Genomic DNA, 24,692 nt, shown 5'->3' with positions numbered 1-24,692 from the left:
AAGTAAATTTAAGTCAAAACTGTAACCCGGCCACTCAGGAACATTCACTGTCTTCTTGATAAGCAACTCCAGTGTATATTTGGCCTTGTGTTTTAGGCTATTGTCCTGCTGAAAGGTGAACTAATATCCCAGTGTCTGGTGGAAAGTAGACTGAACCAGGTTTTCCTCTAGGATTTTGCCTATGCTTAGTTCCATTCTGTTTCTATTTTATCCTGACAAACTATTCAGTCCTTATCGATTACAAGCATACCCATAACATGATGCAGCCACCACTATGCTTGAAAATATGGAGAGTGGTACTCAGTAATGTGTTGTATGGGATTTGCCCCAAACATAACACTTTATATTCAGGACAAAAAGTTAATTGCTTTCCCACATTTTTTGCAGTATTACTTTAGTGCCTTGTTGCAAACAGGATGCATGTTTTGGAATATTTTTATTCTGTACAGGCTTCCTCCTTTTCACTCTGTCAATTAGGTTAGTATTGTGGAGTAACTACAATGCTGTTGATCCATCCTCAGTTTTCTCCCATCACAGCCATTAAACTCTAACTGTTTTAAAGTCCCAATTGGCCTCATGGTGAAATCCCTCAGCGGTTTCCTTCCTCTCCGACAACTAAGTTAGGAAGGATGCCTGTATCTTTGTAGTGACTGGGTGTATTGATACACCATACAAAGTGTCATTAATAACTTCACCATGCTCAAAGGGATATTCAATGTCAGGTTTTATTTTTTTATTTTTTTTACCAATCTACCAGTAGGTGCCCTACTTTGCGAGGCATTGGAAAACCTCCCTGGTCTTTGTGGTTGAATCTGTGTTTGAAATTCAAAATTCATTGCTCGACTGAGGAACCTTACAGATAATTGTACAGTGGGGAAAAAAAGTATTTAGTCAGCCACCAATTGTGCAAGTTCTCCCACTTAAAAAGATGAGAGAGGCCTGTAATTTTCATCATAGGTACACGTCAACTATGACAGACAAATTGAGAGAAAAAAATCCTGAAAATCACATTCTAGGATTTTTAATGAATTTATATGCAAATTGTGGTGGAAAATAAGTATTTGGTCACCTACAAACAAGCAAGATTTCTGGCTCTCACAGACCTGTAACTTCTTCTTTAAGAGGCTCCTCTGTCCTCCACTCGTTACCTGTATTAATGGCACCTGTTTGAACTTGTTATCAGTATAAAAGACACCTGTCCACAACCTCAAACAGTCACACTCCAAACTCCACTATGGCCAAGACCAAAGAGCTGTCAAAGGACACCAGAAACAAAATTGTAGACCTGCACCAGGCTGGGAAGACTGAATCTGCAATAGGTAAGCAGCTTGGTTTGAAGAAATCAACTGTGGGAGCAATTATTAGGAAATGGAAGACATACAAGACCACTGATAATCTCCCTCGATCTGGGGCTCCACGCAAGATCTCACCCCGTGGGGTCAAAATGATCACAAGAACGGTGAGCAAAAATCCCAGAACCACACGGGGGGACCTAGTGTATGACCTGCAGAGAGCTGGGACCAAAGTAACAAAGCTTACCATCAGTAACACACTACGCCGCCAGGGATTCAAATCCTGCAGTGCCAGACGTGTCCCCCTGCTTAAGCCAGTACATGTCCAGGCCCGTCTGAAGTTTGCATTTGGATGATCCAGAAGGGGATTGGGAGAATGGCATATGGTCAGATGAAACCAAAATAGAACTTTTTGGTAAAAACTCAACTCGTCGTGTTTGGAGGACAAAGAATGCTGAGTTGCATCCAAGGAACACCATACCTACTGTGAAGCATGGGGGTGGAAACATCATGCTTTGGGGCTGTTTTTCTGCAAAGGGACCAGGACGACTGATCCGTGTAAAGGAAAGAATGAATGGGGCCATGTATCGTGAGATTTTGAGTGAAAACCTCCTTCCATCAGCAAGGGCATTGAAGATTAAACGTGGCTGGGTCTTTCAGCATGACAATGATCCCAAACACACCGCCCGGGCAACGAAGGAGTGGCTTCGTAAGAAGCATTTCAAGGTCCTGGAGTGGCCTAGCCAGTCTCCAGATCTCAACCCCATAGAAAATCTTTGGAGGGAGTTGAAAGTCTGTGTTGCCCAGCGACAGCCCCAAAACATCACTCCTCTAGAGGAGATCTGCATGGAGGAATGGGCCAAAATACCAGCAACAGTGTGTGAAAACCTTGTGAAGACTTACAGAAAACGTTTGACCTGTGTCATTGCCAACAAAGGGTATATAACAAAGTATTGAGAAACTTTTGTTATTGACCAAATACTTATTTTCCACCATAATATGCAAATAAATTCATAAAAAATCCTACAATGTGATTTTCTGGATTTTTTTTCTCAATTTGTCTGTCATAGTTGACGTGTGTACCTATGATGAAAATTACAGGCCTCTCTCATCTTTTTAAGTGGGAGAACTTGCACAATTGGTGGCTGACTAAATACTTTTTTCCCCCACTGTATGTGTGGGGTACAGAGATGAGGTAGTCATAAAAAAATTATGTTAATCACTATTATTTCACAGTGAGTCCATGCAACTTATTATGTGACTTGTTAAGCAAATCTTTACACCTGAACATATTTAGGCTTGCCATAACAATGGGGTTGAATTCTTATTGACTCAAGACATTTCAGCTTTTCATTTTTAATTAATTTATTAAAATGTCTATGAACATAATTCCACTTTGACATTATGTGGTATTGTGTGTAGGCCAGTGACAAAACAATCTCAATTTAATCGATTTTTAAATTCAGGCTGTAACACAACACAATGTAGATAAAGTCACTTTCTGAAGTGCACTGTATATCATGGAAAGAGTAGGTGTTCCTAATGTTTTGTACACTCAGTGTACATATGGAGTAGGATTACAGGTCTCTGTATATATCCTTGATGCAGGGTTAGGGTCAATTCCATTTAAATTCCAGTCATTTCAGGAAGTACACTAAAATACAAATTCTCTTCTATGCTTTTCAATGAGGAAAAATGTGCATTTGAATTGGAGTTTGGTTCACTTTTTGAACTGACTGGAGTTTAAATGGAATTAACCCCAATCCTGCTTTGTTGTGTGTTTCTGTATCAAACCTCTATCATCATTCTCCACAAAACAGAGGTTATCAGAGGTTTTCCAATTTGTTTTATCTACAGGGACAGAGTGCATGGTGACAGTGCAGAGGTTATTTTCTCTGGACAGGGATTTGAGAGCATTTTAACCTGTTGTGTATAGCAGGCAGCTATGTTTAGTGGCTCCCTCGGGAACTACTAACTTGTGCACTAAACAAACACCATTTCCAGATACAGACAAAGCTCTTCTGAGCCTGATGAACTTTGGTTTACTAAACCCCAAGATCAGCACACAGGCAAATTCAATAATACTGAAAGAATCTCTAAATTATTCGGCAGGATTCTCTAATAAAAGTCCAGATAAATGTTTTCCTTTGTTCCTCTGCTGCTACAGTGCCTTCAGAAAGTATTCACACCCCTTGACTTTTTGTTGTGTTACAGACTGAATTGTAAATGGATTAAATTGCGATTTTGTGTCACTGGCTTACACACAATACCCCATAATGTAAAAGTGGAATTAAGCTGAAATGTCTTCAGTCAATAAGTATTCAACCCCTTTTCTTATGGCAAATGTGCTTAACAAGTCACATAATAAGTTGCATGGACTAACTCTGTGTGCAATAATTGTGTTTTACATTATATTTTTAATGACTACCTCATCTCTGTACCCCACACATACAATTATCTGTAAGGTCCCTCAGTCGAGCAGTGAATTTCAAACACCGATTCAACCACAAAGACCAGGGAGGTTTTCCAATGCCTCGCAAAGAAGGGCACCTATTGATAGATTGGTTAAAAAAAATGGTAACTTTAAAACAGTTACAGAGTTTAATGGCTGTGATAGGAGAAAACTGAGGATGAATCAACAACATTGTAGTTACTCCACAATACTAACCTAAATGACAGAGTGAAAAGAAAGAAGCCTGTACAGAATACAAATATTCCAAAACATGCATCCTGTTTGCAATCAGGCACTAAAGTAAAACTGCAAAAAAAATTTGCAAAAAAATGAACTTTATGTCCTGAATACACAACGCATTATGTTTGGGGTAAATCCAACACAACACATCACATCACTGAGTACCACTCTTCATATTTTCAAGCATGGTGTTGGCTGCATCATGTTATGGGTATGCTTGTCATCGGCAAGGACTAGGGAGTTTTTTGGAGAATAAAAATAAATGGAATAGAGATAAGCACAGGCTAAATCCTAGAGAAAATCTGGTTCAGTCTGCTTTCCAACAGACATTTAGTGACAAATTCACCTTTCAGCAGGACAATAACCAAAAACACAAGGCCAAATATACGCAAGAGTTGCTTACCAAGACGACATTGAATGTTCCTGAGTGGCCTAATTACAGTTTTGACTTAAATCAGCTTGAAAATCTATTGCAAGACTTAAATGGCTGTCTAGCAATGATCGACACCTTGACAGAGCTTGAAGAAATTTAAAAATAATAATGTGCAAATATTGTACAATCCAGGTGTGCAGACTTACCCAGAAAGACACAGCTGTAATCGCTGCCAAAGGTGCTTCTACAAAGTATTGACTGAGGGGTGTGTGAATACTTATGTAAATGATGTATTTTTGTATGTCATTTTCCAAAAATTTGCTAAAATGTCTAAAAGGTTGTTTTCACTTTGTCATTATGTGTTGATCGGTGAGAAAAAACAGTTAATCAATTTTTTATTCAGGCTGTAACACAACAAAATGTGGAATAAGTGAAGAGGTATGAATACTTTCTGAAGACACTGTACATCTTGCCTATACCACTCACAGCACCCAGTTGTTGGTTTATTTAAGCACTGTTATGCAATGTTATTAGAATGTATTAATTACAGCTCTATTGCACAATTCTAACCGTTTTGAGGTTAGTTGAGGGGAGACTGTCAGATTCCCTCTACCACCATCCAGCCACATAGTGTTTGAGAGTAAACCCATCTTCTCAATGACTCTGTTACTGCACAGTGGAAACAGGAAAACTGCATTTTCTCTTTGTTTGTCCCACAGAGCTGTAGCTGAGCTTCTTTGTTAAATGTTTTACATTGATTTAACCTATGAAAAAGTAAAAGCATTAGACAACTTACAGGGTTGGTTCAGGGACAGCCATCCTAGAGTTGATTATATGATATTTAATATGAATCTAAATGTGTGTGTGTGTGGGAGGAGGGGGGTGTTTGTGTGAAAATGTGACCTTGTGCAGAATGTCCGTTTCCGCTTTGAAGTTGATGAATTGCTCAACATGCCGGACAGACCTGCCTGGACATTTCCTTAGCAACAGCCTTGTAGTCCAATAACTAAGCTTGACTGAGGATTTAGCCTATTGTGAAATCCTCTTCACTCAATGTTAGGATGTTTGCCTGCTTTTTCACGCTACCAATGAAAACTAATCAGCTTTTTTTTTTAAGCATGTTTATTCCAGAGCCATGTAAATAACTGTCTCTGTGTCATTCCATTCAGAAAGAACAATATTTTATTTTATATTAGTTCATAAGTAAGAAATAACATATTTTTAAGACATGTTTGATAGTTTTATGGATGGTAACATTGGATGGTAAATTATCATGGTCGAGTCATATTGACAAAGTTGTTGTGAAGATGGGGAGGGGTGTGGCTGTTTATAAAAATATGTTTTGCATTTTTGACACATCAACTGTACTAGTTGTTCAGGCTCTGGTCTTGTCACATCTTGATTACTGTCTAGTAATATGGTCAAGTGCAGCAAAGAAAGGCCTAGCAAAGCTGCAGCTGGCTCAAAACAGAGCAGCACGGCTTGCCCTGAAATGCACATACAGAACTAACATCGACAACATGCATGTCAGTCTTTCCTGCTTGAGGGTTGACGAGAGATTAACTACTAATCTTGTAGTTTTTATGAGAAATGTTACTGTGATAAAAATTCCAGATTGTCTGCATAATCAAATAACATTCAGCTCGGACACCCATACATACCCCACAAGACATGCCACCAGGGGTCTCTTCACAGTCCCCAAGTCCAAAATGAATTAACAGCAACGCACAGTATTATACAGAGCCATGATCGCATGGAACTCCCTTCTATCTCCAATTACTCACGCAAACAGCAAAATTACCTTTAAAAAACGGATTAAACAACATCTCATGGAACGGCGAGGACTGTGAGGGGGCACACACAGACACACTCTAACAAGCACATCATTTTTGTTGTTGTATTGTTTATATACATTTTTAGTTGTATTGTTTGTATATGGGGTTATTTTAAATATGTGTGACTGTCCTTGTCTATCAGTGTTTTGTTACTTGTCGTGTTTGGTGTTTTCTGCAAAAGCTATTTTACTGAAATGTATTTTGGTCTGGATGATGGGTTAGTGTGTGTCCATTGACAGTGATTTCCAGGCCTCTGTATCTGTGTGAGAGGAAGTGTTTTTCACCCAGTGTCACTGCTGTTGTATAATCTGACAGACACACAGTGTGGCCTTTCACATTGGCTTCCCATATATTCCCCTGGCCTGCAGTGGCCTGCTCCTCCAGAGTAAACACAGTGGTTTCTCTCTGCAGGGCGCAGTGTGTTTGTTCAGGTTGTCATTGTATCTAGGTGTCACACTGTCAGCTTGACTCAGCCAGGCCCCAGACACTCCACAGGGCTGGGTTTGTTCTGCCCGCCACACTTCTGGATTCCTTTTTCCTGTTTTCTAGCAGAGGTGAACTACTTATCTCTGTGTATCCTCTTCTGAAAATACAGTAGGCTCTGTCAGATTCCTGGTATTTCAACACTGAAGCCTTACAGACAAACAAACCACAGCTTGTATCTCCCACACAGAAACGGCCAAAAATGATAGACATTGTTGGTGAGTCAAGGTATCAATAAAAGGGATTGAGCCCTTCTTGATGCAATTCTAGATGAATAATAGAGGAAACATGTAGTCTACACAACAGCAGCTATAATACCAAAATAGACCACGGTGTTGCATTGTCTGCATATACTTCCTCCCAGAATGTCCACTTTTGCTGTGATTATGAATAAGAGGGGGTGTTTACTGGTCTTTTGCCAACACTTACGAACCAAAGAGAATAGGAAGAGCTGAGATTAGTCCTCTCTCTCTCTCTGTCTGCTCTACAAACAGAGAGGTCTACTGTAGCCTTAGCCACTTCCCTACACCTTGGATCTATTCACTCAGAAGGAACCAGAAAAACAACACAGCCACAATTAGACAGGGTTGAGAAGGAAGGAGAGGAGAAGAGATAATAACAGGCGGAGGAACTCCTATTGACCCAATTATCTGATCCTCAGGTTACTGGTTCACTTCTGACTACTGAGTGATCAATAAGAAGGAATTCCTCTGATTGCTCTGATACTAGTCTGTTCCCTCCCTAGAGTAATTTTTTGTAATCCATTGAGTTGATATGTAAATAAAGAATTACTATGGTTAAGCCCCTGTCCAGTATAACTACTGGCACATCTGTACAGTTACAGTAGTTTGTGTAGCCCACTGAGAGTAGAGGGACTGACATGAATGATTTTCTGTACCACACAAGTGAGTCAGTATTTTTGCTGCAATTCTCCTGGCTTATCCTCTGCTGTGGAACTACCCCTGACTGTGTGTCTGGCACAGTCTGTGGTAGATTTGGCAAAGCTGCACACTGCCTGCTGAAGGTCAGAGGGGATTTGAAGCACAGAGACAAGGACTGTATTGGAATAGAGCACGCTAGAGGTTGGATGACACAGCTGTATTTTCAGCCTGTGGGCCATTATAATTATTTTCAATAATCAGTAGCTTCTAGATAATACCATTGCTATACAGATTAATAACTTTTTTAAGCCCTTGTGTTTGTATGATGTAAGACCTATTTTGGTTATTTTTGTGTCTGTATAATGTTCTTATCAACAAAGGATTATGACTAGAATGTTTGAGAGGGAGATGAAAATGGATCAACACTTTCTAACTTCCTTCCACTGTCTGTTCAGTGGCAGTAGTGGTGTATTAGATGAGAATAGGTTTTCTTGCCTGTGAAGTGATGTGGTCAAAGAGAGCGAGATTCACGCTGTGCCACTGCCTGAAATGCCTTGCTGCCATGAAAATAGTTATTAAAATCCCCCACCTAACCGCCTCCTTCTGTGTGTCATTATCCCAGAAGCCCCCTACAGTGGGACCCCTCCTTCCTATGGCTATCTGGAGCAGACAGAGGAGCACCAGCATCATGACCTCCTGCCTTTCAGCACCTCGCCCTCCTCCTCACCTCGCCTCCGCTCCAAGAGCCGCAGCAGCCGGGACACACAGTCATCTGGCTCCCTGGAGTCCACCTTGTCGGTAATGTTATCACCAGTCCTACTACTACACACTTCAACTACCACACACTTCATCTCCTACCTTTAAAGCCCCTGTCTCGGATTTTCCATTCAGTGCAGCAATCTGTTAATGCTCCCGTCCTCTAGCACTACTTCCACCTTTATAAGTGTGCCCTGGGCTCTGCATGTATTTAATAGGGAGATGTTCTGCTCTTTCCAACCACACGTTCACTCACCCTATAAATCTCATCCACCCCTACTGTACTGTACCTAGCCAATCTCCGGTGTCCCCTGGGTCGTCCTCCTCTGATGTGCGCCACTCTCTGATCTTCAAAGGTTAAATCCAGGGGGAGGGCTCCTCTTGTGCCCCCTTCCATGTTCAGGCTGTGGAATGTCAGAGCTATTCATTCCTGCTCTGCTCTCTATGCACGAGCGCCATATCGACAGACTGTCAGAAACCTAACTGACTGATGCCTTTGACCCATCAATAACTACAGGTCTCATCCTAGGCTAGGAAAACAATTGTTTCTCTCCACAATAGAATGGATCTTTGACCCTGGCCTCCACATCTCCCACAGGGTTTCATAGAATGTGTTGGGATCCCTAGAGAGGACGGTCTCTCCTCCTTACTGTTTACAGAGGTCCCATTGAACAACCACAGGGATTTGGGAAGATCTGCTCCAGTTAGAATTAGAATCCCAAGATGAGCCTGGTAGAAGTGAAAACCCTGTCGGTCTGTCTCTCTCTCTCCCATTCACTGTCTCTTTCTCTCATTCTCACACACAGACAGAGCTGGATCAGGAGAAAGAGTTGGAGATGCGGAAATGGGTTCTGTCAGGGATCTTGGCCAGTGAGGAGATGTATCTCAGTCACCTGGGGGCTATCTTGCTGGTGAGAGACTGAGGACTTTGAGCTGTGCTGTTGTTGTTAAATCTTAGGCCCTGAGTAATCACTCAACTAATTGAATATGGCACACCTCACTGTTGAACATGTTGGATAGACACACAGAGACCCATCTGTACACACACACACACACACACACACACTCACACTCTCTCACACACACACACACACACACACACACAGTAATGCTTTGTCTTGCATTGATTGTCCCAGCCCATGAAGCCTCTGAGGGCAGCGGCCACCACCTCCCAGCCGATGCTGACCATCCAGCAGATAGAGACTATCTTCTTCAAGGTGACAGAGCTCCATGAGATCCACAAGGACTTCTACGATGCCCTGCTACCCAGAGTTCAGGAGTGGAGCCACAACCAGTGTGTGGGCGATCTATTCCAGAAACTGGTGAGCCTTATTATTGTTGTGTAAAGACCTAGGAAATGCTGTTGTGGTTCTTTTGTGTTAGTTCTTCCGGGTGCTTTTGTTCATAACTACAAAAACATGAGAATAAACTTCCCCAGCCGTAAACAGTATTGTGCTCTGAGTAAGCAGATATGTATCCAGTCTAGGGCTGTGACGGTGACTGTATTACCGCCACATTGCCATGTGACCGTTAAGTCACGATAACTAGTCTTCTCCAAAACTGCGCTCTGATGCCACTGATGGTCAATAGTATCCTACCAAACTTGCTAACGGCCAGTCGCTAATGGCCTGGTACTCAGCGCTGTATTGTCCCTCTAATCACTCTGACATCAATGCAAATGCAATCGAAAATCTAGTCATGAGAGCCCTGGCTTTCAGAGTTTCAGATGAATAGGATAACCTGTTGCGCAGCGAGAGCCAGCTCCTCATAGCTGGTTGATGCATGGAATTAAAGGTGTTCCTATAAGCCCATGTTGCGCAACATTATTATAGGCAATGCAATTCAATTGCTTGAGAAAATAGTTTTGATGGCCTCTATTAAAAAGATGAGGATCCCATCAGCTTTATATAAGCTAGGCCTACTATATTTATTTCTAAACTTTCCTAATATTAAGCACATTGCATTGCTTTGCTTTACAACTGGAGTAGCCTACCTGGCTGGCATGAAAATGAACCGCGGGAAAAGTGTCCTCCTCCATTCACTATTCGACTACATACAGATTATTTTTCTCCTCCTGCCTCTGTTCCAGCAGGTGCATGATAATGTCCCATTCTAAATAAAAAATTATTTCACACATACATTATCTAGTGTATATATAAAGACAAAATTGAGAATAGTCTGATGGGTAAGAATATTGTCAATTGTGAATGATACCCAGCTTGTGCAGTCTATGCAAGAAACAGTGCATGCATTTTTTTCGCATGCATCATGTAGCCTAGCCCATAGGCCTATATGTTTAGATAAATTGTGAATGAGAAACTGATGAAGTATGTGCAGCCTACGCAAGAAACAGACCAGAGCTCATGCCTTTCATACAACTTTTTTCAAATCAACATTAGTCGCATCATGCAGCCTTAGAATGTATTAAAAAACAAAACATATAGGGCCTCCCGAGTGGCGCAGTGGTCTAAGGCACTGCATCGCAGTGCTAGCTGTGCCACTAGAGATCCTGGTTCGATGATCATTTTGTTAAATGCTCAACACAGAATAGCCACATGCCCGCACTCCCTCGGAAATCGTTTGGGGAAAAATATCCTTTCTATTTTATTAAGCTATGTTCAATTGTATTCTTCTTACTATAAAATAATATCAAATAATGCCACAGGAATTATAAGCAAATCTTGTCTGCTGAATGAACTAGTGTAGCCCACAGCCATATGGCATAGCCAGATTAGGGCCTAACATAAGGAAGACACAGAATATGCTATTCTGTTCTTCTGAAATAGGCTACATTTTCTTCATATCATAATGTTTCTTTAGACCTGCCTAAAATAAACAATGGATTTATTGTGATGGCTATATTAAATGGATTTATTAGACTTTTTCAAATGTACATGTTCCAAAGGCGTGCATCAGTGGCTTGTAGGCTATGTGTGGAAGCCAGGAGATGCTAAACGTGTTTATATTAATTAACGGTAATTACCATAAGACCGGCAGATATTTGCATGACCTTATCGGCTGACACAATGTCATGACCGACACAGTCACAGTCAGTCACTTTTAGAGACAATGCATCATAACTCCCCTGTAGACTTCATTTGATCATTTAATAATACTGAAGGGAGAGGAAGAGATTTAAGGAATAAAAAGTGGGAGTTAGACTGGCAGTAATGTGCAGTGGATGCTGACGCCACATGTGAGCAGACTGCCTGGAGACATCTCCCGCACAGATAAAAGCCTGGGTTTACCACATGACAGCCAGTAAAGGAGGACAAAACACTAAGAGGCTCCTGAGAGCTGCCTCAGTATGACGGTGGAGGAAAAGAAGATGCATGAAACAAAAGTACATGTGCACACAAACAACACACATTCAGCAGCGAGCTTGCACACATAGACACAGTCACACAAAACGGTTAACTTGTGTAAGACTGATGGGATGCATGTTTTTTAAATGCTGTTTCTATTGAACTGCCGTACCTCATCTGATCCCTATATTCAGCACCATGAGAAGGGAGAAAACAACAGAACTAGTTTGACACGAGTAGAGAGCAGCCAAAGCTGGGTGCATGAATCAACAGCAGGTTAACTACCACATGCTACATCCTATCTACTCTCTATTGTCTCTCTCCACTAAAGGCCAGCCAGCTGGGAGTGTACAGGGCCTTTGTGGATAACTATAAGGTTGCTGTGGAGACGGCAGACAAGTGCTGCCAGGCCAACGTACAGTTTGCTGAAATATGTGAGGTAGGTATTGCACCACACACAGCAGGATAGAAGGGAGGGGTATTTGGGAAGTGGGCACTCTTAACACTCCTTACTGTGACCATTATGTTTCTGTTAGAACACATTTTGTTATGGGTAATGAAATTGTGTTACTGTGCTGTGTTGAAATTATGTTGTTCTTGGACACACTTGTATGACTTTCTCAATTCCTGTTGTGCCCTCAGAATCTTAAGGTCAGAAGCTCCAAGGAATGCAAAGACCAGGCAAAAAATTCACTGGAAAGTAAGTGCGATTTTATTATTTTGTACTATTCCGGGTCAAATTAACTAAACCTTACATTTAAATATCAATAGTTCAAGACTATGAATAATTCAAACCTGTAGTTATTTTAATTATTTTTTAGAAAGAGTGGTACATGCTTAAGCATATCGAATTTGACCCTCAGCCTCAATGTGTCCTATGTTGTTAGTTCTGCTTTGCCTTGTCCTGCCTTGGGCCTTATGCACTTTATGAACCTCTCCTCCTCAGCTCTGCTTTACAAACCAGTGGACAGAGTCACCCGCAGCACCCTGGTTCTGCATGTAAGTCAAATCAACACACTGGAGATTTTTCCCCTTCGGTCGTGAACTTCTGATTTTGTATATGGAAACAATGCTTCTTCACATCCATTAGAAGAAGTCATCATAATTGAATTCAGATTAATCCCCCCCTCTCTCGCTCTCTTCTTTCTCTCTCTCTCCCGCTCTCAGGACCTGTTAAAACACACCCCCTCCAGCCACCCAGACTATCCACTGCTGCAGGACGCCCTTAGAATCTCCCAGAACTTCCTCTCCAGTATCAATGAGGAGATCACCCCACGCAGGCAGTCCATGACAGTGAAGAAGGGAGAGGTCAGTCAGTGTAAAAGGCTGCGACATCATGAGGTGACATGCTGTGTGTCTGCGTGTCTCCACGGATTAGCTTTTTCTATGGCTTTACGACCTAATGAGAACATGTTTTCTTTCCAAACTAGATTACATTGTGCATTCACTCACTCAGTGTGTATACACTTGCTATTGTGGTTATATTGAATGCAGTACAGCTTGTAGATGTATTATTTATCTTTCTGGAATAGAGAAAGATGTCACAGTAGGAGGGGTACAGTTTGTTCCCTACATAGACATAGGCCGGTTGTTCTCAATGCCAAGGAGACATCCAGTGGTTTGACAAGTAGGCACATAGAGGCACAGAGTAGAGGTCTTCTTGGGTCCAAAAAGTTGGACCCGGACCCGAACAGACCCAATTCTTTCTTTTTTTTTAAAGGGGGACCCGAACCCGACAATTGACCCGACAACAACCGACCTAGACCCAACCCGTACCCTAACAGGTCTGGGTCTAGACCGGACCTGAGTGACCTTTGTTCTTTTTATCAGACAAGTTGCTCTTCTGGTTAACGAATAGGTCTTTATATGTTGGCTAAGCCTTCTATAAGTCAGTAAATGCACCTTTATTAGCGTAAAATAAATATGCTATAGGCTATGCAGAGCCGTGGTTTGGTCCACTCGGGTCTATCAGCTGTAGTTACATAGACCCGAGACCCGATGACAATCAAACAGGACCTGACCCGGACCCGAGGGAAAAGTTTGAATTTTGGACCTGGACACACTCGGGTCCTGGGTCGGGTCTTGGGTATTCGGGTTTTGGTGGACCCATGAAGACCTCTAGCACAGAGTCAGACACCCAGACCCGGACCTGGACCTGTGGCTCTCTGGCCCTCCCTTATATTGCTTTCTTACTTGGCTTCATTTCATTCTGCCACTTTGATGTCACATTGCACATTCCCGTCAGCAAAATAGTGTCCCATTACACAGCTTGTTTCAAGATAAGGAATCATCAACACAGGTTCATAGTCATACATTAGGCATCTAAGAGTTACTGTAAATTAGCCAATCAGTGCTTCTCAGTAGTAGTATAAACATTAAAAGCCAGGAGAATGGTGTGTCTGGAAACTCTAATAAAACTGTGTTGTTAGTCAGATTCCTGCTGAGTCATCTGTGTCTGTCTGGTTTATTAGTGGAGGAAGTGGAGCGTAGAGGAAGCTCATGATAAAGAAGTATAAACAGGGAGGGCAAGGGTCTCCACGGTTCTGACCAGGAAAGCCCATTGCACCGCCTACGTCCCTGTCCTGGCTCCCCTACTCCCATCCTCCGGTATTAGTCTCTGATGTCTGTTTCCCAGCAATGACCTGTAAGCATGTCTTATCAAGCATCGGTCCACCCTTCCGAGTGGACGCACGCACTAGAACTTCTTCTATTATTATTGGAAACCTGCCCCACTATGACCATCAGACATCTTATTATAAGTAAACGTGAGACTGGAACTCAGACAAATGTAACTGCCCTATTGTAGTATTCCACAATTCATAGGCCTGTATATGCTAAAGACAAAATAAATGTAGTACTTGTAAGTGACTAGCTAAAAGTATATACTGTGGTGATTGAAATCCAGGGTTCGGTTTAGTTGGGCCTCTCTTACCAATTTTGTCAGCAGATATCTCAAAATGGAGGATGACTATGTCAGAAATTAACCGATGCGAATGTCAATACAGTGACCATGAATCCATTAAGGCCCCTCCCTGGTGCAGTTTTCCTAGTTTTTGCTTAAATGTGGTTAGGATGGGTTGGTAGAGTCTCATGTGGGTAATATAAATATAAGTAGCTTTCAGCCCGGAGTGTATAAGGTCAGTATAAACAGTCCATGCATCCACAGCCCCGCTCTGGCCAAAGGAACAGCAGATGTCACTGCAGCAGTCACCAACTGCCAACTGGAATGGCTAGCCAGGCAGGATTATAGGAAGTCCTGAGGGGTATACTACAAAGCAGAGCCAAGGAGTTAGCCAGCTAACTTCCCAAAATGTTCTGAAATAACTTATTTCTTTCTTTTTTGGGGAAATGGGCATGGTCTAATTGACTCAACAACCAAAAACATGTTTAGCTTTCTTAATGAATCAGAAAATCAACAGTTATTTCTGGTTGTTTATCAAAGTTAGCTGGCTAACTATATAATTGAATCTGCTTTGTAGTATACCCCTCTGGAATTAGGATCTATTCCTGTAAACACAGGCTCTTTGATAACAAAGCCACTGATTAACCTAACAACCCTTAATTTACACATTTTACAACAAGGTCTCAACTTTGTTTGAGGACATAGAGTTTTCTGAGGTTCAGTTCTTTCCTTGTGACAAGAAGAGACTACTCATCCCAGCAGCCTCTGTTATTTTGCAGAACCAACAGACTGTCAGCTCAGATCATTGCTTAAATATTATATTACTGTTCAGTGCAAGTAGTCATTTTGGAGATTCTCCTCCTGAGTCCTGTCGAGAGCCGATCATGCCACATTCATCAGATAGTAGTTCCACTGGGGGGCCATAGTTACATGTTGTTACCATGTGTTGTGTGATGGTGAAACATAGGGTACATTCATTGCTCTAACGTTTCATCTCTACCGTAGGATGACATTGATATTGAATCCTTATTCTTAATGTGAAAAGTTCTGCTGGCATGTAGTTTGGTTTGTTTTGCCGACTGGCATAAGCACCAGGAAGCATCCTCTAGGTCTAGGACCCTCATGATCTAGAGTCACATTGTGAAAGCAACTTGACAGGGAAATTATTGGAAAATGGCTTTTCATCGAGAAATCTTCACACTCTGTGGCGGTATGGTAACAAATTCTAGCAAATATGAATAGATTTTTTAAAATCCAATGAATGTGTGATTCACTGTTTGCCCCTGTAGAACCGTCAGCTGTTGAGGGACTGCTTCATGGTGGAACTGGTGGAGGGATCCAGAAAGCTTCGCCACGTCTTCCTCTTCACAGACTTACTACTCTGTGCCAAGCTGAAGAAACAGACTGCAGGGTGAGTGTAGATTTACTGATGGACCAGATGGTTTGTGTAATATCCTATGTCTGTGTGGTGTTCCTTACCTGTGTCTGTTGTTCGATAGTTTGTGTGTGTGTGTTTGTCTCCAGGAAAGGCCAGCAGTATGACTGTAAGTGGTACATCCCGCTGTCAGACCTCACCTTCCAGACCATCGAGGACTCTGAGGCCACCCCCATCCCCCAGGTCCAGGAAGAGGAGATTGACGCCATGAAGATCAGGATCTCACAGATCAAGAATGAGATGCAGAGAGAAAAGGTGACAACAGACATCAGAAAGAGAGAAAATCACTTTATTTGAATAATATTGAAACCCTTGATCAGATCATGGCTTCATAAGAGAAGGAGCCAGCAATGACAGAGACCATGCATTGATACAGCAACAAGTGTCTGAGTGCTGTTCTTCTGTATGTGTATGTGCAGAGAACCACTAAAGGTGGGAAAGCAATAGAGCGTTTGAGGAAGAAGCTGTCGGAGCAGGAGTCTCTGCTGCTGCTCATGTCCCCCAGCATGGCCTTCAGAGTGGCCAACAGGAACGGCAAGGTGAGCCAGCCACTTACTGCTTACTCTCTCTCTCTCTGTACCTATGGTTCTGCCAGGTCATATCTAACAACTACACAGCCCACTGTTTGTACTGTGAAATATTTTGGTCTAGGATCTGGTGCCCCCTACAGGTGTAGAGATGTGGTACAGTATTTCCAAGCGGTCTATTGTGTTATACAGCAGAGGGCTACATGTTCCTGAGCTTTGTCTATTTCAGGGCTTCACATTCCTGATCTCCTCTGATTACGAGCGTGCGGAGTGGAGGGAGATCATCCGGGAGCAACAGAAGAAGTGTGAGTGTTCTCTGCAACATAAGCTATGGTTGCTACAATCCCATGACTGAGCTGATGGTGGCTGTCAGTCTCTCTCTGAACTCCATTCTCTCCTGCAGGTTTTAAAAGCTTCTCTCTGACCTCTCTGGAGCTGCAGATGCTCACCAACTCATGTGTGAAGCTTCAGACGGTCCATACTATACCAATGACCATGAATAAAGAAGGTAGGCCATTGACACAAAACTGATACAGTATTAGTAAGAATGGAAAGCTGGTCAGTAATCTAACACTTATAATAATATATTTTAAAAAATATTTTACCTTTATTTAACTAGGCAAATCAGTTAAGAACTAATTCTTATTTACAATGACAGCCTACACTGGCCAAACCCGGACAACGCTGGGCCAATTGTGCGCCGCCCTATGGGCTCCCAATCACGGCCGGTTGTGATATAGCCTGGAATCGAACCAGGGGGTCTGTAGTGACGCCTCAAGCACTGAGATGCAGTGCCTTAGACCACTGCGCCACTCGGGAGAGAGGGAGTTGTTTATTAGTATTGTTTTTTATTTAAACAACTCCTGACTGTTCTCTCTCCTCTCTTTAGAAGACGAATCCTCTGGACTCTATGGTTTTCTGAATGTCATTGTTCACTCTGCATCAGGACTCAAACAGAGCTTGAGTAAGTGGCTCAGTTGTGTTTTCCATATTGTTGGTGTCCTACCCTGATCACCATGAAAGGAGTATAGCCAAGGCCGCCCTTCCCTTCCGCTGTCAGTCCCCTCAAGTCCGGCTGTCACCTGGCAGTCAGCAGGCATTCCCATGTGGAGCAGCTGCTGGGGAACAGTCAGAACTCACAGGATTAACGAGGAACACTGCACTCCAGCCATGGCCAGTCTGGATGGAAAACCCCTGTCGTTTCACTCTTTGTCCTAAGTACAGTCAGGCGTACAGCTCACATGCATACAGTATCTCTTATCTTATACAAAATCTGACCTGTTAATCCAGATGTAATCTTCTGGACGGGAACTCTTTCCCTTAAAACATACCAGATTCAGAGGGCATGGCAAGTTCCATTGTGAGGATTGTCAGAAAAAATTGTTTAACAGTGTAGCGTAAAGTACATACAGGACAGTCCTACTGTGACTCAGTAGCCATGGTAACTCCCATTAACTGTCTCTTCTACCACACAGATCTCTACTGCACTCTGGAGGTGGATTCCTTTGGCTACTTTGTGAACAAAGCCAAGACACGTGTGTACAGAGACTCCACAGAACCCAACTGGAACGAGGTGAGGATGCCATGGGTCCGTTAGCGCTCAGAACTCATGTGTCCTGGTGTCTATTATTCAGCCTTATCTGCTAGATTGTCTCTTACCTGGTTCTGCGCTGTTTCCCTGCAGGAGTTTGAGATTGAGCTGGAGGGATCTCAGACTGTGAGGTTGCTGTGTTATGAGAAGTGCTACAACAAAGCCAAGCAAAACAAGGAGGATGGAGAGAACACTGACAGGATCATGGCCAAAGGACAGATACAGGTATGGAGTGTGTTGCCTGTCACACCAGGCTACAGTGGCAACAGTGACATAGCTTAATGAAATAATAGGTGGTTTACTTTATTAGGATCTCCATTAACTACTGCACATGCAGCAGCTACTCATCCTGGGGTCCACATAAAATGTACAAATACACGACAAAGTACATAACTGTTATAGACAAGAACAACCTAAGATATTACATAAAATTCACACAGAGACAACTAAAATACTATTTACACACTATTCATATATACATATTCTTATATGAATATACAGAATATATTGATGTCATAGGTGGTGAAAATGACGTATATTGTATACCAGCCCCAATATCTGCCATGTTGTGGGTAATCCCACCATGTGTGGTTCTGTGTGGAAAAGGGCTGTGGGGTCGCTGCTGGGTCACCTCAGCCTGACTGGTGATAGGGTGTTGTGAGTGTGACAGAGGGGGGATTACAGTTGGGAAGGGAAACAGGCTGACCAAATGTAGCCCCTGGCACAGATCCAACCAATGGCAGTGGAAGGGGGAGATAGAGAGCGAACCTTCTTGGTCTAGTTAGTGAAGGGTTAACATTGGATGTTTGTTTATTGAATAGACAATCTACTGTATGTATTGTCTCTTTTGGACAATGCACAGCCAACATGGTCCCTCACATCGATTAAGTTGGGCATGATGACACTCTGGCCTGGGTCTGATCTGTTTGTGAAATTTTAGATTACTGCTGATTGGAGAGGCCGTCTGAACATTGTGTGTGCATGTGTTCCCATATGTTTGGGGATGAAAAAGAGACAGATCAGATGTGGGAGGGTTTGGTTGAGAGGAAAAAGGGTCAGGTAAAGGCACTAAGTCAGGAGGAGCCAGAGTCACTAGAACCAAAACAGATCTACCAACTGGTGATCCATGAGGATGCTGTAGGAAGCTACCTGTGTAAACCTGGGGCTGTATACCCACCCTGCAGTCCTCATAACAACCTCTGAGCAGCTGCCAGCGTGTGTCCATAGTCAAGGGAGGAGGGGATTCTCAGGAGTTAATCCACAGATCCATCTGGGAACTGGGACAACAGGGAGGCAGCATGGTCTAGAGGCTGCCTTTGTTCCGATTGTTTTTTAAATCTGGTGTGCAAGGATTGATGGCAGGGTTAAGAAGTTGATGGGACACCCAGACATTTGCCAGGACCTACTGGACCATTAAAGGACTATAGGGGCCTCTGGATTCTTTGAGACAATACGATATTTTCTGGACTGCTGCCTTGTTTTGTTTTTCCCATTGTTTTGAACAGTACATTAGCTAGTGAAAGTAGAGAGTGAGAGACTGAGTCTTAAGTAGAAGAATATGGGTGACACCTGTGATAAAGAGCTGATCCTGGATCAGACCAGCAGTCAGTTCACCAGCAGCTGTTCCCTGGAGGATGAGGGGGACACAGGTCCCAGGAAGCCCCCAGGCACAGGGGCACGGCTGTGGGGCAGGGTCGTCAGCACTCTTCACAGACAGAAGGTAAAGACATAGCACAAATAGGAGAAAGAATGAGCTATATTTCTTGTCATGGATGGTCTTTGCTTTGAAACAAAGAGGGTATTGTAGATTTTTTTTAAATATCCTTAGTTGTACAGTCGCTAGTGAAAGTCTACACACCCCTTGCACAGTTGTCACATTTTGCTGCCTTTAATAAAATTAAAACTAAAAAGAGATTAAATTGATTTCCCCCCTACCGATCTACACAACTTACTTCACATTGTTTTAGTCAAAAATGCTCAAGCTCTGTACATTTTGTTGGGAACCATTGATGTACACCAATATTCAAACCATGTCTCTGATTTTCAAGCAGATTTAAGTCAGGACTGAGGCTGGACCACTCAGGAACTCTCCACAACCTGGAAAGCCATTCTGGTGCGTCTTTGGCATAAAAATGTGTGTAATTGTCCCGCTGAAAAATCTATCCCAGGGTTAGGTATTCAGGTGACTGAGGCAGGTTTTCCTGTAACTTTTTACCTTTGCCCCTTTCATATTTATTTTGCTCCTGACACCCCAGTCCCTGCCGGTGGCAAGCATACCCATAACATGATGCTGCCACCACAATACTTGAAAATACAGAAGGTTTCACTCTGTGTTGTGATGGTATTGGATTTGACCCAAACCGTATGTTTTTAATTTAGGCCTAAAAGTATATTTATTTGTTGTTGATTTTCAGGTATTGTGGTGACAGCATCATGTTATGGGTATGCTTGTTACCAGCAGGGACTAGGCCTAGGGAGTTTGTTAGGATCAAAATAAATATGAAAGGAGCAAAGTCCTTTAAAAAGTTAGAGGAAAGCCTGCCTCAGACTTCTGAACAGCTAACCCTGGGAGTTTTATTTTTCAGAGGGACAATAACATGCATTTTAATACCAAAGACACACCAGAATGGCTTTCCAAGTGGTGTTGAGTGTTCCTGAGTGGTCCAGTCTCAGTCTTGACTTAAATCAGCTTGAAAGTCAGAGACAATGTTTGAATATTGCTGTACATCAATGATTCCCAACCAAATGTACTGAGCTATAGCAATTGACAAAAACAATGGCTATATGTTGCCCTAAGAGTTGTGCAAAGTTGGTAGAATCTTATTCAGAATTATTCACAGCTGTAATGGCTGCCAGTGGTGATTCCACTAAGTATTTACTTTGGGGTGTGGAGACATACTCAATCAAGACATGTTAATTTTTTATTAATTTGGAAAATGTTCTATAATTTTTCTTTCGACTTGAAAATGTGAAGTATGTTGTGTAGATCGATAGGAAGAAAATCAAATGTAATCCCTTTTTAGATTTCATTTTAAGCCAGCAAAACGTGACAACTGGGTGTAGACCTTTACTAGATACTGTATATCATCTACATTGACATTTTAGTAATTTAGCAGACACTCTTATCCAGAGTGACTTAGTTAGTGTATTCATCTTAAGATAGCTAGGTGGGACAACCACATATCACAGGCATAGAAAGTACATTTTTCCTCAATAAAGGAGCTATCAGTCGAGTCAGAGCTAGAAGGGGGAGGGGGTTGAGGTGAGGAGAGGAGGGTGATTATTTAAGATACTGTTTGAAGGTAGGGTTTCAGGTGTTTTCGAAAGATGGGCAGGGACTGCTGTCCTAGCTTCAGGGGGAAGCTGCTTCCACCATTGGGGTGCCAGGACAGAGAAGAGCTTGCCCTCCCGTAGGGGTGCGAGGGCCAAGAAGAGACCTGAGGTGGCAGAACGGAGTGCTCAGGATGGGGTGTAGGGTTTGAGCATAGCCTAAAGGTAGGGAGGGGCAGTTCCTCTTGCTGTTCTGTAGGTAAGCACCATGGTATTGTAGTGGATGCAAGCTTTGACTGGAAGCCAGTGGAGTGTGCGGAGGAGTGGGGTGACATGAGAGAACTTGGGAAGGTTGAAAACCAGACGGGCTGCAGCGTTCTGGATAAGTTGCAGAGGTTTGATGGCACAAGCGGGGAGCCCAGCCAACAGGGAGTTGCAGTAGCTCAGACGGGAGAGGACAATTGCCTGTATTAGGACCTGCACCACTTCCTATGTGAGGTAGGGTCATACTCTACGGATGTTGTAGAGCATAACACTGCAGGAGCGAGTCATTGCTTTTATGTTTGTAGAGAACGACAAACACACCAAGATTCTTTGCATTCTGGGAGGACGACACTGTGGCATTGTCAACGGTGATGGAGAGGTCTTTGAGCGGGCAGGCCTTCCCCGGGAGGTAGAGCAGCTCCTTCTTGTTGAGGTTGAGCTTTAGGTGGTGGGCTGACATCCAAGTTGAGATATCTGCCAGGCACGCAGAGATGTGTGTCGCCACCTGGGTGTCAGAAGGGGGGAAGGAGAATTAGTTTAGTGTCATCTGTATTGCAATGATAAGCGAGACCATGTGAGGAAGCTGGGTGACTTGGTGTATAGAGAGAAGAGGAGAGGGCCTAGAACCGAGCCCTGGGGGACCCCAGTAGTGAGAGTACGTGGTGCAGACACAGATCCTCTCCACGTCACCTGGTAGGAGTGGTCTGCCAGGTAGGATGCAATCCAAGAGTGTGCAGACGCTGAGCCCTGAGAGGGTGGAGAGGAGGATTGATGGTTCACGGTGCCAAAGGCAGCGGATAGATCTAGGAGGATGAGAACAGAAGAGCGAGAGTCAGCTTTGGCAGTGCTGAGAGCCTCCGTGACACAGAGAAGAGGAGTCTTGGTTGAGTGACTCGTCTTGAAGCCTGACTGGTTAGGGTCAAGAAGATCGTTCTGAGAGAGATAACGAGGAAGTTGATCAGAGACAGCACGCCTAAGTGTTTTGGAAAGAAAAGAAAGAAGGGATACAGGTTTATCGTTTTTGACGTCTGATGAGTCGAGTGTTGGTTTCGTGACAAGGGGAGCGATTCGGGCCATTTTGAAGTCGGAGGGGACGCAGCCAATGGTCAGGGATGAGAGAAGTGAGGAATGGGAGAAGGTCTCCAGAGATGGTCTGGAGAAGGTCTCCAGAGATGGGGTCGAGCGGGCAGGTTGTCGGGCGGCCAGACATCACTAGTCGCAGGATTTCATCTGGAGAGAGGAGATAAAGAGCCCAAGGCGGAGGGTAGTTCTGTGTGAGTGAGACCAGTGGACACAATGGGCTGAGTGAATGAGTAGCAGATGTCATCAACCTTCTTCTCAAAGTGGTTGACAAAGTCGTCCGCAGAGTGGGAGGAGGGAGGGGGAGGGGGTGGAGGATTAAGGAGGGAGGAGAAGGTGGAAAAGAGTTTCCTAGAGTTAGAGGCAGAAGCTTGAAATTTAGAGTGGTAGAAAGTGGCTTTCGCAGCGGATACAGTGGAAGAGAAGGTAGAGCGGAGGGAGTGAAAGGATGATAGATCCTCCGGAAGTTTAGTTTTCCTCCATTTTCTCTCAGCTGCCTGCAGCCCTGTACTGTAAACTTGCAATGAGTCACTCAGCCACGGAGCATATCCTTTAAGTATCCTTGAATGTGTTTTACAGTATTCTCATACTTAATACGTAATGCTCTTTTCTTTTAATAAATCCACTGCATTATGTAAGAAGAAATGGATGTACACAGAACAAAAAAATATGTTGTATCTATCTGTTGGTCACTTGGGTGAGAGGACATCTGTCATGTTAGATAATCTGAATACCGGGAGATGATGCTATCACAATACTCATGCCTGATCACTGCAAATAACTGTTTGCAGCTTGGTATTAGTCACATGATTTAAAATAGATCAGTGACATGAGTTGACACTACCCAACCATATGATGTTTTTGTGAGGATAAGGGCAAGTGAAGGGTAATTGTTATGTAAGACCCAGGCTTGCTGATTGGGGAGAAAGACAAAGTAACCATCTTTATCTTTGAATCCATCATTTTGTCAGTTTTTAGCTTTGCTTCAGTGAAATCCAATCTAATATCGACAGTTTCATTGAAGTGTTTTTTTAATACTCTGCTTTAGATTAATTGGAAAGGATCAAGAGGCTAACTGTGCTAAACATTCATACAAAGCAGGATTTTGAGAGGTTTAAATATCTGAGCAGTTCATCTTTACTGGGTTAGATGATTACTCTGACTGACAGATGTCTCCATATTTTCCAGCTGGATCCCCAGACGCTACAAAGCAAAGACTGGCAAAGAACAGTCATCACCATGAACGGGGTACGTATTACCAGCCTAAGTTTAAACAATCATCACTGTTTTTCACAAAGCTTTCTGAAACCACACTGCCTTACTTATTTTGTTTAGCAAAAGTACTCTTTTGGCACAACTTTACATTGACATTACTCCAGTGGCCAGTGTAACCGTTTTTAAATAAGTGACGTATATAACATGGTAATTACATGGGTTTTTCCACTGATAGTTACTGTGGAATAAAGATGACCCCTATATTAACGTTTACTGTGTGGATCAGGATACATGCAATGCTCTTCATTTCACTGACTCCTGGCTAATTCTTAACTTCTCTTGGTACAGATTGACGTGAAGCTGTCAATGAAGTTCACCAGCAGAGAGTTCAGTCTGAAGAGAATGCCCTCGCGGAAACAGTCAGGCGTGTTTGGAGTGAAAATCAGTGTTGTAACGAAGTGAGTGAATAATGTGTGTTTGTTAGCCTCTGTATAATCTCGGCACCCAGAACCAAATCAGACTCATACTTGAGGATTTTGGCAATGAAACCATTTTTATGTCTCTATATGTAGTTTGAAGTAAGTTGCTAACTAGAATTAGCGCAATGCTAACTAGTGTTAGCGCAATGCCTGGAAGTCTATGGTAACTGCTAGCATGCTAGTAGATACCATAGACTTACAGTCATTGCGTTCATGCTAGTTAGTGTTGGCTCGCGAAACTACCACTAATTTGCTTCATACTGGATACAGAGACATACAAATGGTATCCATGAGTTCATCTGACTCTGGGGA

At 42.9% G+C, this 24,692-nt stretch overlaps 1 protein-coding gene across 3 annotated transcripts in view; it reads left to right on the top strand.

Annotated features, from left to right (window-relative positions):
• LOC121550201 (breakpoint cluster region protein) overlaps positions 1-24,692 on the top strand; it is a 45,223-nt gene that overhangs the window by 15,762 nt on the left and 4,769 nt on the right. Inside the window, exons 2-18 of one of the 3 annotated variants that reach the window (XM_041862347.2) lie at positions 8,182-8,354; positions 9,119-9,223; positions 9,449-9,634; positions 11,949-12,056; positions 12,260-12,317; positions 12,564-12,616; positions 12,785-12,925; positions 15,809-15,930; positions 16,044-16,209; positions 16,374-16,493; positions 16,711-16,786; positions 16,885-16,989; positions 17,371-17,445; positions 17,957-18,054; positions 18,166-18,297; positions 23,875-23,934; positions 24,250-24,359. In XM_041862347.2, coding sequence (XP_041718281.1) covers positions 8,182-8,354; positions 9,119-9,223; positions 9,449-9,634; positions 11,949-12,056; positions 12,260-12,317; positions 12,564-12,616; positions 12,785-12,925; positions 15,809-15,930; positions 16,044-16,209; positions 16,374-16,493; positions 16,711-16,786; positions 16,885-16,989; positions 17,371-17,445; positions 17,957-18,054; positions 18,166-18,297; positions 23,875-23,934; positions 24,250-24,359 — 1,888 coding nt within the window. Of the gene's footprint in view, positions 1-8,178; positions 8,355-9,118; positions 9,224-9,448; positions 9,635-11,948; positions 12,057-12,259; positions 12,318-12,563; positions 12,617-12,784; positions 12,926-15,808; positions 15,931-16,043; positions 16,210-16,373; positions 16,494-16,710; positions 16,787-16,884; positions 16,990-17,370; positions 17,446-17,956; positions 18,055-18,165; positions 18,298-18,916; positions 19,793-23,874; positions 23,935-24,249; positions 24,360-24,692 lie in introns of those variants that run through there. The other 2 variants (XM_041862346.2, XM_041862348.2) reach the window with 2 other exon arrangements.

The sequence above is a fragment of the Coregonus clupeaformis genome, chromosome 18, assembly GCF_020615455.1.
Source record: "Coregonus clupeaformis isolate EN_2021a chromosome 18, ASM2061545v1, whole genome shotgun sequence".
NCBI classification, from domain to species: Eukaryota; Metazoa; Chordata; class Actinopteri; order Salmoniformes; family Salmonidae; genus Coregonus; species Coregonus clupeaformis.
The sequence above is the reverse complement of the archived record's forward strand: the minus strand, read 5'-3'. Positions and strand labels throughout refer to the sequence as shown.